Source organism: Eleutherodactylus coqui, chromosome 3 (assembly GCF_035609145.1).
Source record: "Eleutherodactylus coqui strain aEleCoq1 chromosome 3, aEleCoq1.hap1, whole genome shotgun sequence".
NCBI lineage: Eukaryota > Metazoa > Chordata > Amphibia > Anura > Eleutherodactylidae > Eleutherodactylus > Eleutherodactylus coqui.
Genome location: NC_089839.1, coordinates 150505326 through 150521841, shown reverse-complemented (window position 1 = coordinate 150521841; position 16516 = coordinate 150505326). Strand labels below are relative to the sequence as shown.

Here is a 16516-nt window from a genome sequence, read left to right as displayed (position 1 = left end):
ATATGCAAATAAGGGAGATGGAACAATACCTCTGCAGCGCCACCTACTGGATGGCAGCATTCCTGCAAATCAATGCCCTACTCTTCATAAAGGTCTGTAGAGAAATGATTGGGAATTGTAAACCAAGTCAGAATCCATACACAGACAGCGGTTTCAGGGATTTTGCCCCTCATCAGTGTGCAGTAGGATGCTTGACTAGTAAGATTCTTGTCTGCTCCGACGTCCTGGCAATGCAGGGAGGCCGTACGCCGGCTCTCTGCGTGTGCTCTTACCGCTGTTGTGTCCCTGCTCCCGGGCGCATGTGAGTAGGTGGGCCAGCCGATTTAGTCCCAGGTGTTTTCAATTTTCCACGCAAAATTGCACCTTTCAGTGCGCAATTCTGTGCAGACGGTGCACAATTGCAGACCTAAATAGAGTATGTCATGTTTTTTTTCTGCGCCCTCAAAAAACATGCAGAAAAAAACATGTGCCGACAGTTTCAGCCTGGGGGTGCATGAAGGCTTTGGCAGTGGAAGGGACTGCTGTGTCGCCCTTTGACCCGACAAGCTCCAGGTCGTGGTGCCACTCACTAGATGCCTTGACGCAACCTCACTGCTGGTCATGGTTGTGGCAGCGTTCCCGCAGCATAGGGACTCGAGGGTGCAAGGTCGCAGGGATACAGCGCGAACTTGGGTTGAGTGACACCTGAGTCGCCATGTAACCCTAGCCTTATGGGGTGCAACTGGCACAAACTTATGGGGCATCTGGGGGTGCTTCAGCGTATGATCGAGAAATTGTGTACAGCACAGTGCTATGGGGCAGCTGCAGCCTGCATGCACTGTTATGGGGCATCAGTGGGTGGCACACGTGAGGTGGCTGGCTCTGGCGCACACTGTGTTATGCACGTTGAGGATTGCTGCTAGCTTCCGCTTTTATCTTTATCATGTTTGGGTTCTCAGACAATTCTTTACACTGCGCATGCTCCGGAGCGAGAATCTTCCTAGGGTTTAGTCACTGTTGTCCAGTCACGTGGTGTTCATCATGTCTTGGTTTCCCAGGGAAAGCGATAGTCACGCTGACCTTTAGTGCTCTATGAGGGACCGCTCATGGACAGGAAAGCGGCGAGCACTGGCTGTACAGGTATGACCGTACCGGAGACGTGTAATGTAGTCATACAGTGCACATGTATGTAGACGCTGTGGAGGACACTCCTGCAGCATGAGCTTTCCTTGTCAGTCTGCCATGTTCCTCAGAATGTCATCCAGCGCGTTATACGGGATTGCCTGTCAGGTGACGCCCTTAGCCACCAATCACAGCGCAGCTTTCACTTTTCAAGAGCTAAATATGTAATGCAAGCTGCGCTGTGATTGGTTGCTAGGGGAAACCAAGGTTTCTCTTTAACCCTTTAGAGATGGCCAATATACTTTTTTTACTGACTTCACTAATGGGCTTTTAACTTGCACATACATATTATGGCAGTGGCTCAGCTGACTACTGACAGCCAGGCTGCTGCCCTAAGGGCTCCTTCATGGAGGTATCGGTAAAATATGCAGAGAATAGAACCCATTAAAGGGGTTGTCCCGCGAAAGCAAGTGGGGGTATACACTTCTGTATGGCCATATTAAAGCACTTTGTAATGTACATCGTGCATTAAATATGAGCCATACAGAAGTTATTCACTTACCTGCTCCGTTGCTAGCGTCCCCGTCTCCATGGTGCCGTCTAATTTCAGCGTCTAATCGCCCGATTAGACGCGCTTGCGCAGTCCGGTCTTCTCCCTGGTGAATGGGGCCGCTCGTGCCAGAGAGCTGGTCCTCGTAGCTCCGCCCTGTCACGTGTGCCGATTCCAGCCAATCAGGAGGCTGGAATCGGCAATGGACCGTACAGAGCCCACGGTGCACCATGGGAGAAGACCCGCGGTGCATCGTGGGTGAAGATCCCGGCGGCCATCTTGCTAAGGTAAGAAAGAAGTCGCCGCAGAGCGGGGATTCGGGTAAGTACTAAACGTTTGTTTTTTTTTAACCCATCCCTTGTGTTTGTCTCGCGCCGAACGGGGGGCCTATTGAAAATAAACAAAAACGTTTTGGCGCGGGACAACCCCTTTAATTTCAGTGAGTTTGTTTAGATTTCCATATTTACTGTGTATTTAAGTCATAACAAAATATTTTTTTTAAAAGTGAGATGCTCTACTTTTCTGTACATTTGCGCACTAAAAATCCTCATAGAAGTCTATGGGGTTTGCAACTACATAAGGAGATGTGTAATTCCACGGCAGAAGGCCAGTTTAGTCTAATGAGATCCACGTGTTCCATTTCAAGCAGTGCGTCCAATGAACATACCCAGCTGGCGGGAAAAGTACAGTAAAATACGCCGATATGCTCCCCAAAAAGTTTTGTTCAGTGTAGAAAAAAATTGCGCTGAGGCGCACGCACATGCGTATACACTCGTGTGAAGGAGCCCTTCACAGATAAAGGAGAGGGGCCTCCTGTCACCCATCGGCAGCCCACACTGTGATTGCAAGGTAACATTAGTTTCCCATAGCAGCCGGTTGCCTGACAAAAGCCTCCATGTCCACCATGTAGCTCAGCCTATTAGGTAGGTCCCGCCTCCAGCAGAGTCTAAGGCCTCCTGTCAAAATTGAATTGTGTAATCCGCACGGATGATCCGCAGTTCTATATGCCCATAGACATTCATTGGGCATCCGCAGGTAATTAAATACCTGCAGATGTCAGTTTTTCCCGGCATGCGGATCGCACGTGCAGGAAAACACCCTCAGAATGCTCTATTTTCTGCGGTTTCCCGAACGGACGGCGGACCCGTGGGAAAGTAGGAGATTTTTATTTATTTAAAGTTGAAAAATCCCCGCCCCCAGAAAGCACTGCCCCTGATCGGCTGAGCTCTGTAACCAATCAGGGGCAGCACCCAGCCATCATTGATTGGTCACAGCGCTCATCCAATCACAGGCAGCCCTTAGCAATGAATGGCTGAGAGCTGCCTGTGATTGACTGAGCGCTTTGACCAATCACAGGCAGCGCTAACCTGTCAATCAATGATGGCTGGGTGCCGCCACTGATTGGTTACAGCACTCAGCCGATCAGGGGCAGTGCTTTCTGGTGGCGGGGATTTTTTAATCCCGGGCCTACAGAAGACGTCTACTGGGGCCGGACGGCTCTTCTAGGTGAGTTAAATTTTTTTCTCACTTTTCTTTACAGCTAGAGAGGATTTTAAGGGAAGGGCTTATATTTCAAGCCCTTCCCCGAAAATAATCGCTGCGTTGCTTGCCTGCAACCCATAGCTTTCAATGGGGCTGCAGAAGCACTAGCCCCATTGAAAGCAATGGATAGCATCGCGGGCCTCTGTCACAGCTATGGCAGAGGATTCTTTCATATTCACAGTCCCCGCAGGGATGAAGGAATCTCCTGCCATAGCTGTCACAGCTGTGTCAGGGGAGCGCGATGTACTGCCTATGTTCTCAATGGGGCTTGCGCCGGCCCTATTGAAGCCAACAGGCGATAGTGCTGCTTTTTCTTAGCGCTGCGAGTGTGCAGTGAAGGCTTCGCAAAAGAGAATGAAACCATTAAAAAATCATTGGTTTCATTTTTATGCGTTTTCACTCACTCTCGCAACACAAAATAGCCTATCGCCAGTGTGAAGCCGGCCTGAAAGAGATATCCGGGCGTCATCTTAGGCCATGTGAACCGCTGGAAAATTCTGATGCGGATTGCAGTAGGGTTGCCGTGGATCTGTGCGTGGGTTAGACTTGTTTAATGGGGAAAACAGGAAAACCTGACACAGATTCTCAGCACATTAAGCAGTGACATCAGTTCTTTTTTTTTTTTTCCCCACGACATGGATTTCAGATTTATGCCAATAAAACAAAAAACTTTCAAATAAATGGGACACTTGATGAGGATTCGATGCAAATTTCAGGTGAACACGGCTTTAAATAGTTTCTTTTGCCTTTTTTATGAAGAGTAGAATTGGATTTGTTCTTTCTCTTGTAGACTTGCAGATATGAGGTCTAGGAGCACAATTCAAACTCTAATGGATATGGTCCCGGGGAAGCGGAGATTCGGCATGTACCGCTTCTTGCCTTTCTTCTTTGTCCTCGGAGGAGCCATGGAATGGTTTATGATCAATGTTCGAATTGGCAAGGAAACATTTTGTAAGTACTGCAGTCTTCCTGCTTCCTCAAAACATCTTGTGTTACATACAGATATCCTGTTGCCTTACTCTAGTAGATTCTCTAGTTTTTGGGCGCTGTGTGTGTATATAATATATATTTTTATATATATCCCATGAAAGGCATTTTTTCACTTGGCTTTAATTGCATTTCCCTTACGCCCATGACCGCACCAGTGAAAGACCACCTCCCATCCAGACAGGAAACGGGAACCTCCCAGATCTCTTTAAAGGCGGGAACACCCTTCACCTCACCAGTTCCTGTTTCCTGTCCTTGGGACATGTTGGAAAATGCTGAGCTAGCTGTTTGGCTGCCTCTACTCTGTCAAGGCTTTCTTCAGGGTGGGCCGCAGGGCCTTACTCCCAAACTCGATGGCATGAGAGGTTACCTGAGTCATTCCATGTCAAGTGGTCTAATGCTCCCCACCTTCATATCTGAGATTTTGTTCAAAATCTGTGTATTGCGTGCCCATGGTATCAAAAGAAATTTCCCAAAGTTTTATGTTCCTACAGCTAATGTTTCCTGAGTTTGATCCCTCTGTTAGGGGGTGTCTGCAAGTACACTCACAACAATGAATAAAATGGTATTTTTTTTAGATTCGGAACTTCCACTTGGTTGGTTGGGGTTCAACATCAGGAAAGAGTACCAATACTTCAAGGCTACAAGACAGCGTTTGAGTTTCACTAGTACTCTATTGGGGGATTCTCCAATCCAATGAACTGTTGGCCATCAGTAGTGTAGTACTTCAGGCTATAAACCTCCCTAATTAGTAATCTAGTATAACCTCTCTTGGGTGTGTAAGGGAAATAACAAGATTACTTACACATAATCAGTTTTCCATGGGCCCACGACAGCAACGCTAATTTTCCCCCTTCTGCTAGATTAAAAAAAAAAAAAGATAAAATAGTAAAAGGAAGTCAATGGAATGTCATAAAAAGGGACTGAGGAGGTGAAGGGTTTTCCCGCCTTTAAAGAGATCTAGGAGCTTCCTGTGTCATGTCCGTATGGGAGGCGGTCTCTCATGGGTGTTTTTTTTCCTCAACCATTTGTCTTTTGTAGCTGGTATACATTGTAGAATTCTCAGTCTTATTCATTGTTGAGGCCCTCAGACGAGCTCTCTGGCAGCCTGGTCTCCAGCCCTCCCCCTCGTCCCCTAGCCTATTCTAAGCTCAAATCTTAAAAAAAATCAAAATCAAACTTAAAAAGTCAACCCCCCCCCCCCCCTGAAATGCTGTGTGGAAGGGGTGTCTGTTGTAGTTTGTTTGTAATTAAATTGTCAAATCTTTTCCTCCTTTTTGAATATGTATATTATAAAATGTAGAGTTTGATCTCAGATTAGGCTCGGAAGAGAACAAGAAGGAGGCAGGAGACCAATTAGAAATTATGCTTTTTAACACAGAATAAGATGCAATTCATTAAGAAAAATAAATAAATTGATGCAAAGGGAATCTGTTATTACTGAATGTGGTACATGGACTTATAAGCTATTTCTCTGTTATCAGCCCAAAGGCTGAAGCATATTATATATTGTTATGTATCTACCAAATAAAATGTAGCTAAGATACACTGTGTAACCAGATACCAGGAGACTGAACTGGAATACACCCCTGCTTGCTCTTCCTCTCCCTACCCTGCTGTAATAAGTCTCCCATATAGTTAGCTGAGAACGCAGTGTAAGTGGAAACTGGGAGATTGCAGCTACAATCCCCCATGGGCCCCCTATCTCTCTTTCTAGCTTCCTGTATCTCCCTCCCACCTTTTCTGTATGTAACTCACATAAGTGAAAGTAAATATACTTTTCCTGGTTTCTTTATGTGATGAAAAGATAAGATGAACCAATAATTGTCAGGGAACTGGGGTCCGGGTAACTGGAAGTCCCTGAAACTACCCGCAACTCCTGTCCCTACCTACTTGTCCCCCTAGGCTAGGCCCTAGGGTGACAACTGGGCAACAGTCCCTAAACTCGCTAGGGATGCAGGGCAGGAGTCAGACTCACAGACAAATACAGGTAAACACACAAACAGAAAGGCAGGTCAGGCAATCCGGGTTAGCAACAGGAGAGAATGAGGTACAAGGGGTCAGGCGATGGCAAAGTCAGGTCCGAAGCCAGAGAGTCAAGGCAGGAAATCCAATACAGGTAACGCGGGTGTAGCTGGAGACCAAACATACACTGGCAAGGTCCAGAGGAAACTGAGTGGCTTAAATGCTGTCAGAACTCCTGCCCCAGCAGCTGATAGGGGCAGGGAGCCTGACAGCAGCAGGACCCAATCCCAGGACGCCGGGAGTGAACAGCGCCTGTCACCTGCTCAAGACAGGCAGCGACAGAAGGAACACGCCTGGGCGTCATGGCAATGGGGATGCGGGGCAGTAACCTGCCGCGGCCCCAGTAAAATGGCTAACTAGGCGCACGGGAGCGTGCGAACTGGTGCATCGGACCGCGGCAACCAGGGAAGGTCTCCAAGATCGGAACTCCTCTGCGCCGCAGCCTGGGTAATAGGACTGGTAGTGCGGGCACAGAGACCCTCAGAGCCGCCAGACCTGACAATAAATGTTCGCTTTTTAATAAGTAAAGCTCTGTCCATGATGTAATAGGGACCCAGAGATTTGGATTCAATATACAAACATCCCTCTGAGCCTGTCAACCTTATAATAAACATTTGTTCACTTCCTATATGCACTGGGTTTACATCAGAAGTCGGATCGTACATGACTACCACAGATGGATGGAAAGCTGTTAATGAGCGGGAAAGCCACAGCTCATGAATATCAAGAACTACACAGAATACGCTCATCGTTCATTGAGCAGCGCTGTGCAGATACAAAATTTGAACAGGCAGATTACTTAGTGCGTCGCTCAATGCACTTCCAGCTGACACCGAAGGAGGTAAGTATAACACATCCCCGGACTCGGGGTCACTCAGTGGGTCACATACTATCAGCCCATAAGTCTCTTTAACCACTGACCGCTACAGGACGTTAGTTTACATCCTGGCTGTGGAGTAGTTAACTCAACAGTAAACTTGCCAGTAATCACAGAGGGCCGATGGCTTGCCATGGCAACTAGATGCCACGCACTGGTGTCCAGGCCTGCCACTGTTTGTGATCAGAAGTACTGCAATGCATTATTATAGTGATCAGGGACATAAACCAAATATGTGAGTTTTTAAATATTTCTAATCATTGTATCCGTAACTACCTGTACATTACTTGAACACTATTTATCCTGCACGTCAAATGTAAGGTAAAAAAAACTTTAAAAACGGAGGCAAAATGCTTGTTTTGTTCATTTTGCCTTACAATAAAAAACCACAATAAAAGTGAACAAAAAAGACCTATGTACTATCAAACAGTACCAATAAAAACTACAGCTCGACACGAAAAAACAAGCCCTCACAGAGCTCCATCCAGGGAAAAATAAAGTTATGGGAATCAGAATGAACGATGTAAAAAAAAAAAATTCCAAAAATTGGTTTTTATTGTGTAAAAGGGGAGAAACCTAATAATAAATTTAATACCAAAAATAAATTTGGTATCCTCCTAATCGTATCAGGCTACAGAGAAATATATATTGTTTATGCTGCATGATTAACACTTACATCAATTCTACACCTTTTTTTTTTTCTCTGTCCCCCAATAAAAATGTATAAAAAGTTTTACAATGCATTTTATTTAACCAAAAAGGGTACCAATGGCTCTTGAAAAGTGTAAATCGTTGCATCCTTCTGGCCAAGAAGGGCCGGGTCCTTAAGGAGTTAAATGTTTCTGATCTTCCTTTCAGATGATGTGTACAGAAGACGCCAGTCGGAGAGAATGTGTGAACAAAGAGCTTTCCTGCAGCAAATTGCCAACTCAAATACCTCACAGAGTAAAAACCATGACTGAAAATAAATATGTATTTCTCATAAAATGGCTTTGGCATTGTCAGTTATTTGTCCCCAATTTGATGACCAATGTCACATGAGTGTAATATTCGCACATTTCTGGGATTTCTGGCCTTAAGGCCTCCTGCACATGGGCGGGTCGCACCCCGCATGCGGGATTCCCGCAGCGTAGTTCAACCCGGTGCCCGGCAGGCATACCTCTCCAACATTATTCTCCTCTGCTGCGAATGTGCCAGCCGGAACTGCAGCGCCCATGCGCAGTATAGAGGACGCCGTGTCATTACGCGACCACAGAACGGACGGCTTCCATTGACTTTAATCGAAGCCTGCCGTTCGTAGCCCGCACAAAATCGCAGCATGCTGCAATTTCTTCCCCACGAGCAGAAAATGACAATTGCATATTCTCATAGCATGCTATGGGCTGGATTTGCTGCAGAATCCAGCTCCAGATTTCGCAATGCAACTCCGTCCGTGTGCAGGAGGCCTAATGGAGACATTCAGAGGTTTCCAGTGAAAAACTGGGGCAGAAACCAATAAAAGTTGGTTTATATACTCAGTGGGGATTGGAGTTTAAATTTTTTTTTTTTGAAGGATAAAATAGTACCGAAAGTGGCCACCCGGGGAATAATTAATGGCTAAGTACTATCCATTCTTGTTAGGGACTGGAATATGTTTACTATATGATGGCTCAGTCATTTGTTATGTTGGAAAAACCTATATACAGGATTTTATGTGTGATATGTGGTCCTCTAGATACGGATCAGTGTGGTCCTTGGATGTGGTCGGTATGGTGAGCGCTATTTGGACATGGTTCTGCAGATCGGGTACGGTGGGCGCTCCTTGGACGTTGTCCTACAAATGGGGTACGGTGTATGCTCCTTGGACGTGTTTAATAATTTGTTAGCCCTTCACGGTTTAACCAGTGAGGTACCCTCCGGTGATGTTAGAGTCCTAGTCCTGCAGTCCTCTGTACCAATCTGAATAGCAGACTGACACAATCCTTTCACTAGCTGCATTATATATGCCATGGCAATCACATGCAGCGCCACATATTCCCCTGGTGGCAACATTTGGCTGCCAGTCTGCACCGCTATTTCTAACAGTAAAAATGGAAATCTAACAGATTGGAAACAAACTAACAGCATTCTGTTTTTTTGAAAACCCATTGAAATCAATGGGGAAAAATATGGAAACGTTTAATTCCATTTTTCTGAGCCAGACACGAAAAAAACAGATGGAATTTTGACAGAAAGCCCTAAAGCAGGCGTGAAAGCAGCCTTAGCTGAGCAAGGGATCTCTTAGGCTGTGTTCACACGGGGCAGATTTGCGGTGGAATTTCCGTGCAGACTCTCCTCATGGAAATTCCACGACATTTACAGTCTCAGCATTATAATCCGCACAAGACCCGTGTGGAAAATGACATGCTGTGGAATTGAATTCTGCACCACAATTTTATCGCAGTTTCCACTGCGGAATTCACCTCTTCTCAATAAGGGGGAGAATTCCGCCCAGAAATACGCGATAAAACCCACTTAAAATTTTGCACCAAACGGACATTCCGCAGCAACTTCACCCTGTGTGAACGAAGCCTTAGTTTGCCAATAGCTATTCCTTCTGCCTCCCCCATACACAGGCTTGGCTGATTATACTCGCTTTCTCTTGTTGTAGATTAGAGTACCCATCTGGCGGCCTATGGTCCTTGAGAACAAAAGATCTGGCATATTGAAACTCCTAATGCCTAAAGGTACCCAGAGTCGTGCCACGGGCTGCGGCTTTACCCAGGAGCATAGTCATTCAATGTATGGAGGCGAGCGAATCAGAGGTCATTCTGATCGCCCGTCTACATTCACAGTACACAGGAGTCATTCTAGATTTGAGTGCTTCCTGTTTACACGGCCCGATTATCACTTGGCTTTTAGTTCTGCTAAAAACTAAGCAACTCCGACCGGTGAGCAATTCCCCGCTGAGTACCCCGTCAGTGGCCGCTTGTACACGGGACGATTATCGCTTGAATTTGCTGTTTCCAGTGAGAATTGGGGCGATAATTGCCCTATGTAAGGTACCCTCACCCTTCTCCCACCCCCCACCCCATATATGAGATGTCCAACACGCCGGGGAATAATAGAAGTGCTTCTCATTGTCTGCACGGCTGATGCTTTTTCTTCTAAGATCAAAGTATGGAAACCTCACAATACGCTAGAAGTACAACATAATTTACAGGTTAAGGCCCGATTCAGACGGCAGAGAGTCCAAATTACAAAGAAGGTGCACATCATTCCTTTATAGGGAGTGTTTCTGTCACTAGGAATCCCAAACTGTAAAACTCTGGGATGGTCCCCTATGACAATTGGAATGGTGCAGATTTATGAAAGCTATTAAAATTAAAAAAAAACTTTTTGTTTCCCATAGCATCCAATCACAGCAAATTTAATTTTGCAAGATTACCTTGAGGGAGAAAAGCTGATCTGTGATTGGTTGTTATAGGCAGCAAGGACAGTTTTTCCTTTAGACAGTCTATCAGACATCACACCTCCCAGTGCAGCGGATTTGTACCTGTTCGGCCGAGATCTGACCGCCAAACAGGTGTTTGACTCCGTGTGTCACACGTGTAATCTGTTGAACAGTGCGTGTTTATTGTTCGTGAATACTGACAATCTGGTTCATTTACACAATGTCGGAGGACATCTCCGAAAAATTCAGGTGAAGGAAATGTGCCGACTCAAGGCTGTGCTCACAATGTGGTGACAATGGAGGAGAATTAATGGGAAGTTACTTTCAAGAAGATGATGCAACTTGCCACCCATCTCAGGCCGTATTTACGTAGCCGACTTTATCACGTGAGTTCTGTGCGTTGTGAGACGTACAAAAATAGAACCTATTATTTACAATGGGTCTATTCAAACGGGCGATTTTTCTCTTGTGATGCAGCAAGAAGGAAAAATTGCAGCATATCCTTGATTTGTGTAAGCCACACCTGAGAATAATGAAAACAAAGATCTGGTACCGTGTTAGCCAGTAGAGCAAAATGTGATTGTTCTCAGCAAGAGAAACGACGTAATCTTGTAGATATGATACCTTTTAATGGCTAACAAAAATACATGATGTAATAATAGCGAGCTTCCGAACCAACACAGGGGTACTTCTTCAGGCTTATCGATTGGATCTGAAGAGGCATGGATATTTATACACACTTATAACATACATACTTATGACAAGGCACAGATATGGATGTGATTGGTTCGCACTTAAAAGGAATTCTGCAACAGCAAACAAACTTTTTTTGTCTGGGCACTGATAGCGGAGTGAAGGTTTTATGGTCCCTAAATTACTGTTGGAGGGGGGAGGTCATCAGGCTTGAATATCTACAAGAGGTACACAAACATTTTTAGCTTAACACTGATAAGGGAGTGAAAGTTTATGGTCCCTGAATTACTGTTGATGGGGGTCTTATCTGTGCAATCAAGTCTCACACTTCCCATTCACGCATAAATCCTGGGGAATAATTTAACCCAGTATTCAGCGTGTCAAAGGTTGTTATCAATTTATATTCCCAAATTCTTCTGTGGTTTTGTGCGAACCAATCACATCCATATCTGTGCCTTGTCATAAGTATGTATGTTATAAGTGTGTATAAATATCCATGCCTCTTCAGATCCAATCCATAAGCCTGAAGAAGTACCCTGCGTTGGTACGAAAGCTCGCTATTATTACATCATGTATTTTTGTTAGCCATTAAAAGGTATCATATCTACAAGATTACATGGTTTCTCTTGCTGAGAACAATCACATTTTACACATGAGAATCATACATGTAAATCTGCGATGTACTACACAGAACACGCATGTGTTCTGCGCAATACGAGCCTCAACTGAGAATCTCGCCAGAGGTGGGTCATCGGTGAAAAAAAGGGCAGACGACCCCTTCAATTTTTGTTGTGGATGTGCACTTACCATTGTAGGTAAGTAATAAAGTCCTATTCACGCACTGATATTAATATCTGCATATATTTTTATGGCCGCCTTGACACGGGCAGAAGCACATTTGTGCGCCAGGCGTATTTTACTGTATTTTTTGCCCTGCATATTTGTGCATGTAAAAAAAAAAACAAGCATGCGCCCATTGATTTCAATAGGAGCATGTAGTTAAATTAGTTTAAAATGTGCTACTTTCATGTGCAAAATGGTCAAAAACAGGAGACGCTGCAGGTTTTTTTGGCGTGACCGAAATGCATGCGAAAAACCACACCTGACCGAACCAGTGAAATGAATAGGTTGTATTCACTGCATACTCTGTGCCATACATACAGACGTGTGAATGAGCGATGAGGCAAACATCTAGACACTGCCTTTTAACTGGTGTGAGAGTATTAATTGGCAGAGGGGGCTTCATTTTTTGATGGAGGGGATGTTTTTGTGCCTATTTTGAACTCATATTGAATTCAGCTCAGATTTTTTAAATGGGAAGGGGTCATGTGATATATTAATCTTTACGAGAAATGACTCCGAAACACCCTGGAAGTGATAGATTTTCCCCATCTTTACTGGTTTAGGAGTTAAGTGAGGGCAGAGCTTCACGAAGTGCCTTACATTAGTTTTCACCATTCTGCTAGATGCACATGGTTAAATGTTTATTCCAGTCTTCGTGAACACGCTGAACAACTGCAGGCAATATTTCTTCACAAGCGCTGTAGGTTTTGCCGTTTCAGATGTAAAATAATAGTTTTTTTCCCCATACACAAGAGACAAAAGTCCAAAGGGGTTTAGTCTGGCGACCTTGGTGGCCATTCTACCGGACCTATACTCCCAATCCACTGCCAGGGGAATTGCACATCCAGCCATCTGTGTACAGCCACAGTTATGGGCGGAGGTTCGCCATCCTGTTGGATGAAACACTGTGATCCGCACGGAAGACTGAGCTCTCCCTTCAGCCGACATTCCAGCTTTTCGATCTATTTTCCTTTGAAGTTGCGAGCGTTTCTGCTGCTCATATGCAATGTTAATTGCGTATGGGCGACAGAACACTCACATCCATTGAGTTCAATGAGGGATGTAGACATGGAATTCACGCTAAAACAGAGCATTCTGCAATTTTCCTTCTGCTTGCAGAATCCCAATTCCTACCATCATGTCTGAGTGAATTGGCGAAAGTTCATGCTTTTCAATGCCTGCGCTTTACCACGGATCTTCTGCCGACATCAATCACGGATTATGCAATTAAAATTCGCCCGTGTGAGTCCGGCCTAATAATACTGTCACAAGTTGGAAATCCGTTTTTCCCTTTAGTATACCAGTTAGAACAAGTTAGAACAGGTGTGTCCAGACTTTTGTCTCACTCTATATATGAAAGATTTCAGAATTTGTAGTGAAAGGTGTGAAATAAATTATAACAAAGAAGTGCGGTTAAGTTACGACGGTTGTGCCACCAAAATGATTAATTTTGCATACGAAACTTGTTGATTGAAATGAGTGCCTTGTTACTGCTTTGTGCCTGCTGTTAGTTTTGCATTGCCACGCAGACCAGCGCTATACGCAGTAGTTATGTTTATTTCTTGTCATTTATCTATTTGTGTTTAGTATTCTTTTAACCAGCAGTGACGAGTCTGCCTGCAGTTCTCCAGTCCACCACACGGGGCCATCGCCTTCCCTAACGCCGCACGGACTGCTGCAGCACAATGTCTGCGCTGTGTACCCAGGGAAGGTCGGGAGTTGCTGGGTACAGCCGGGTGTTGAGTGCCCGGCTCAGCACTCCCCCTCATCAGCAGCCTGGCACTGAATGTGGCTCAAGCCCCGCGGGGGCCCCGGGAAAGGAGGACAACAAAGCCCAGCTGTGGAGCCGCTACCATGAGATGAAGAAGCTGGTGTATGGTAACTGCGGGGGATATGGGGGCTGCGGAGACGGACGGGGACAGGTGACAGTGGGGGAGGGGGGAGTCCTGCTTCTCAGTAACTTTGTCAGGTGTAGGAGAGTCAGTCAGTCCTATATAACCTGTGAGTCAGTCCTATAGTCTGTCCGGCCCCCAGTTAGTTAGTCTCCCAGTCTGCCCTTCCCTCAGTTAGTCAGTCAGTCCTATAGTCCGTCCGTCCCTCAGTTAGTCTGTCCGTCCTGTAGTCAGTTCGCCCCTCAGTTAGTCTGTCCGCCCCACAGTTGGTCAGTCAGTCCTTTAGTCCGTCCGTCCCTCAGTTAGTCTGTCGGTCCCTCAGTCAGTCAGTCCACCCCTCAGTCAGTCTGTCCACCCCTCAGTCAGTCTGTCCACCCCTCAGTCAGTCTGTCCGTCCTGTAGTCAGTCCGTCCCACAGTTAGTTAGTCAGTCAGTCAATCCTTTAGTCCGTCCGCCCCTCAGTTAGTCTGTCGGTCCTGTAGTCAGTCCGTCCCACAGTTAGTTAGTCAGTCAGTCAATCCTTTAGTCCGTCCGTCCCTCAGTTAGTCTGTCGGTCCTGTAGTCAGTCCGCCCCTCAGTTAGTCCATCCATCCCTTAGTTAGTCTGTCCGTCCTGTAGTCAGTCCGTCCCACAGTTAGTCAGTCAGTCCTTTAGTCGCGCTCACCAGTGTGTGATCCTTTATGGAAGTAGTGATCCTCCATTGTTTTCAATGGGAATCCTCACATCGCATTCAAAACAATGGGGTTCATATTTGTGCGTCTCCCAACTCACAAATCTCGCACGATTTCTCGGCTGTGTGAAAGCGGCTTTCGGGAATGGAGTTCATATTTACGCCAGTTTTGTGCGACCAGCTTCAGTCACTACTCCATTAGCGAGGCCGAGCTACCACTAGCGGTGCTAAAACGTTGCATGCAAAACTGCAATCCCCTCAGTTGTGATGGCGTATGGCGGTGTATCTCCTGCACGCCGTCCTGCAGGCGGTACAATAGTACACGCTGCCTTCTTTACGAGCATATTATATGCAATGTATATACACAAGTGTGACTGGATCAATGTACTTTCATTGACTCTATTCACCGTGTATTATACGTGTAATACGCAATGACATTCCGCTCGTGCCCCGGCCTCAGTCAGTCAGAGCTGCAGGTTTTCTTCAGGCTTTTTTGATGCCCAGACCAGGATTGGACTCAAGAAATCGTGTCTATTCGCATTGTGCGGCTGAAACCGCATCACATCCAAGTCAGCGCAGACTTTTAGGTGAACAAAGGGGGGGAAAAATCAGTTTTTCATTTTAAATGGCTGTGCGATATTGGAAATATTAGTTGCAGTACCGAATGACCTGATACAATTAACCCTTAAATTGGTTTTATCATGACTACAAAACCTTTTCCAGCAGCTGGGCCCTTTATAAAAGTTACTTTGGCGCAGGTGTTTACATGTTGTTTGCACGGAAAAGTTTATGAAGTCATGGTTACTTTAGAGTCAAGGAATAAAATATTTATCCACATAGAGGAGCTTTAGATTCTCCTCAGACTGCATGTACCGATTGCAGCCCTTTCTTAGCCTTCGTCTTTATTCCCACGAGCGCATATCATACGCTGTTTTCACAGCCGTCCGATACACGCTACGTTGGGAGAGGAAAATCTGGTGAATGGGCACACAAATCAAACGTTTGTGCGGACCAGCGCTTATCTCCCCCCCTGTCCCGCCCCCTCCCATTGCACAGAATGAGCAGTGAGTAACAAGAGGTGAGCCTACATTGGGAATAGGAGAACAGAGGGAGGGAGTTTAGCAGCGACGCTGCTAAACTCCCACCTGCATACGCTGCCATGGGCTCACATAAGAGCCCATGCAGCGGCCTTCGTATTCCGGCCCAAAAGATAGTTGCAGGACTATCTTTTGGGTCCGACGTAAAAACGCCCGGCGCTATATTGGCTTGGCCGGGTGTTTTTACGTCTCAGAAATACGCCCATGTGATCTGATGCATTGGAATCTAATGCATCAGATCACAGCGCATTTCGGCCCGGCCGATATGCGCTTATGGGAAAGAGCCCTTAAAGGCATGCTCTATCTCTGCATTTCATGGCCGCTTCCTTATGTACTTTACAGCCTTTCAGTATATTGTCCTCAGTAAATACACAGAGAGGTGAGGTAGATTCTCCTCAGTATAAACATATAGAGGTGAGGTAGATTCTCATCAGTATATACACATAGAGGTGAGCTAGATTCTCCTCAGTATATACACATAGAGGTGAGGTAGATTCTCCTCAGTATATACACATAGAGGTGAGGTAGATTCTCCTTAGTATATACACATAGAGGTCAGTTATATTTTTCTCAGTATATACACATAAAGTGAGGTAGATTCTCCTCAGTATATACACATAGAGGTGAGGTAGATTCTCCTCAGTATATACACATAGAGGTGAGGTAGATTCTCCTCAGTATATACACATAGAGGTGAGGTAGATTCTCCTCAGTATATACACATAGAGGTGAGGTAGATTCTCCTCAGTATATACACATAGAGGTGAGGTAGATTCTCCTCAGTATATACACATAGAGGTGAGGTAGATTCTCCTCAGTATATACAC

General features: G+C 45.6%; 1 protein-coding gene across 1 annotated transcript; it reads left to right on the top strand.

Moving 5' to 3' along the window:
- Positions 1–1011: 1011 nt before the first annotated feature.
- LOC136621099 (ubiquinol-cytochrome c reductase complex assembly factor 5-like) lies at positions 1012–8069 on the top strand. The gene is made up of 3 exons (XM_066596338.1): positions 1012–1119; positions 3984–4144; positions 7941–8069. Exons 2-3 carry the CDS (start codon positions 3994–3996, stop codon positions 8042–8044), a joined length of 255 nt encoding a protein of 84 aa, XP_066452435.1. The 5' UTR covers positions 1012–1119; positions 3984–3993; the 3' UTR covers positions 8045–8069.
- The last annotated feature ends 8447 nt before the right edge of the window (positions 8070–16516 follow it).

Coding starts and splice junctions, on each gene's coding strand:
- LOC136621099 (XM_066596338.1), top strand. CDS start 3,994: ATGAGGTCTAGGAGCACAATTCAAACTCTAATGGATATGGTCCCGGGG. Junction 4,145..7,940: donor AATTGGCAAGGAAACATTTT/GTAAGTACTGCA, acceptor TCTTCCTTTCAG/ATGATGTGTACAGAAGACGC.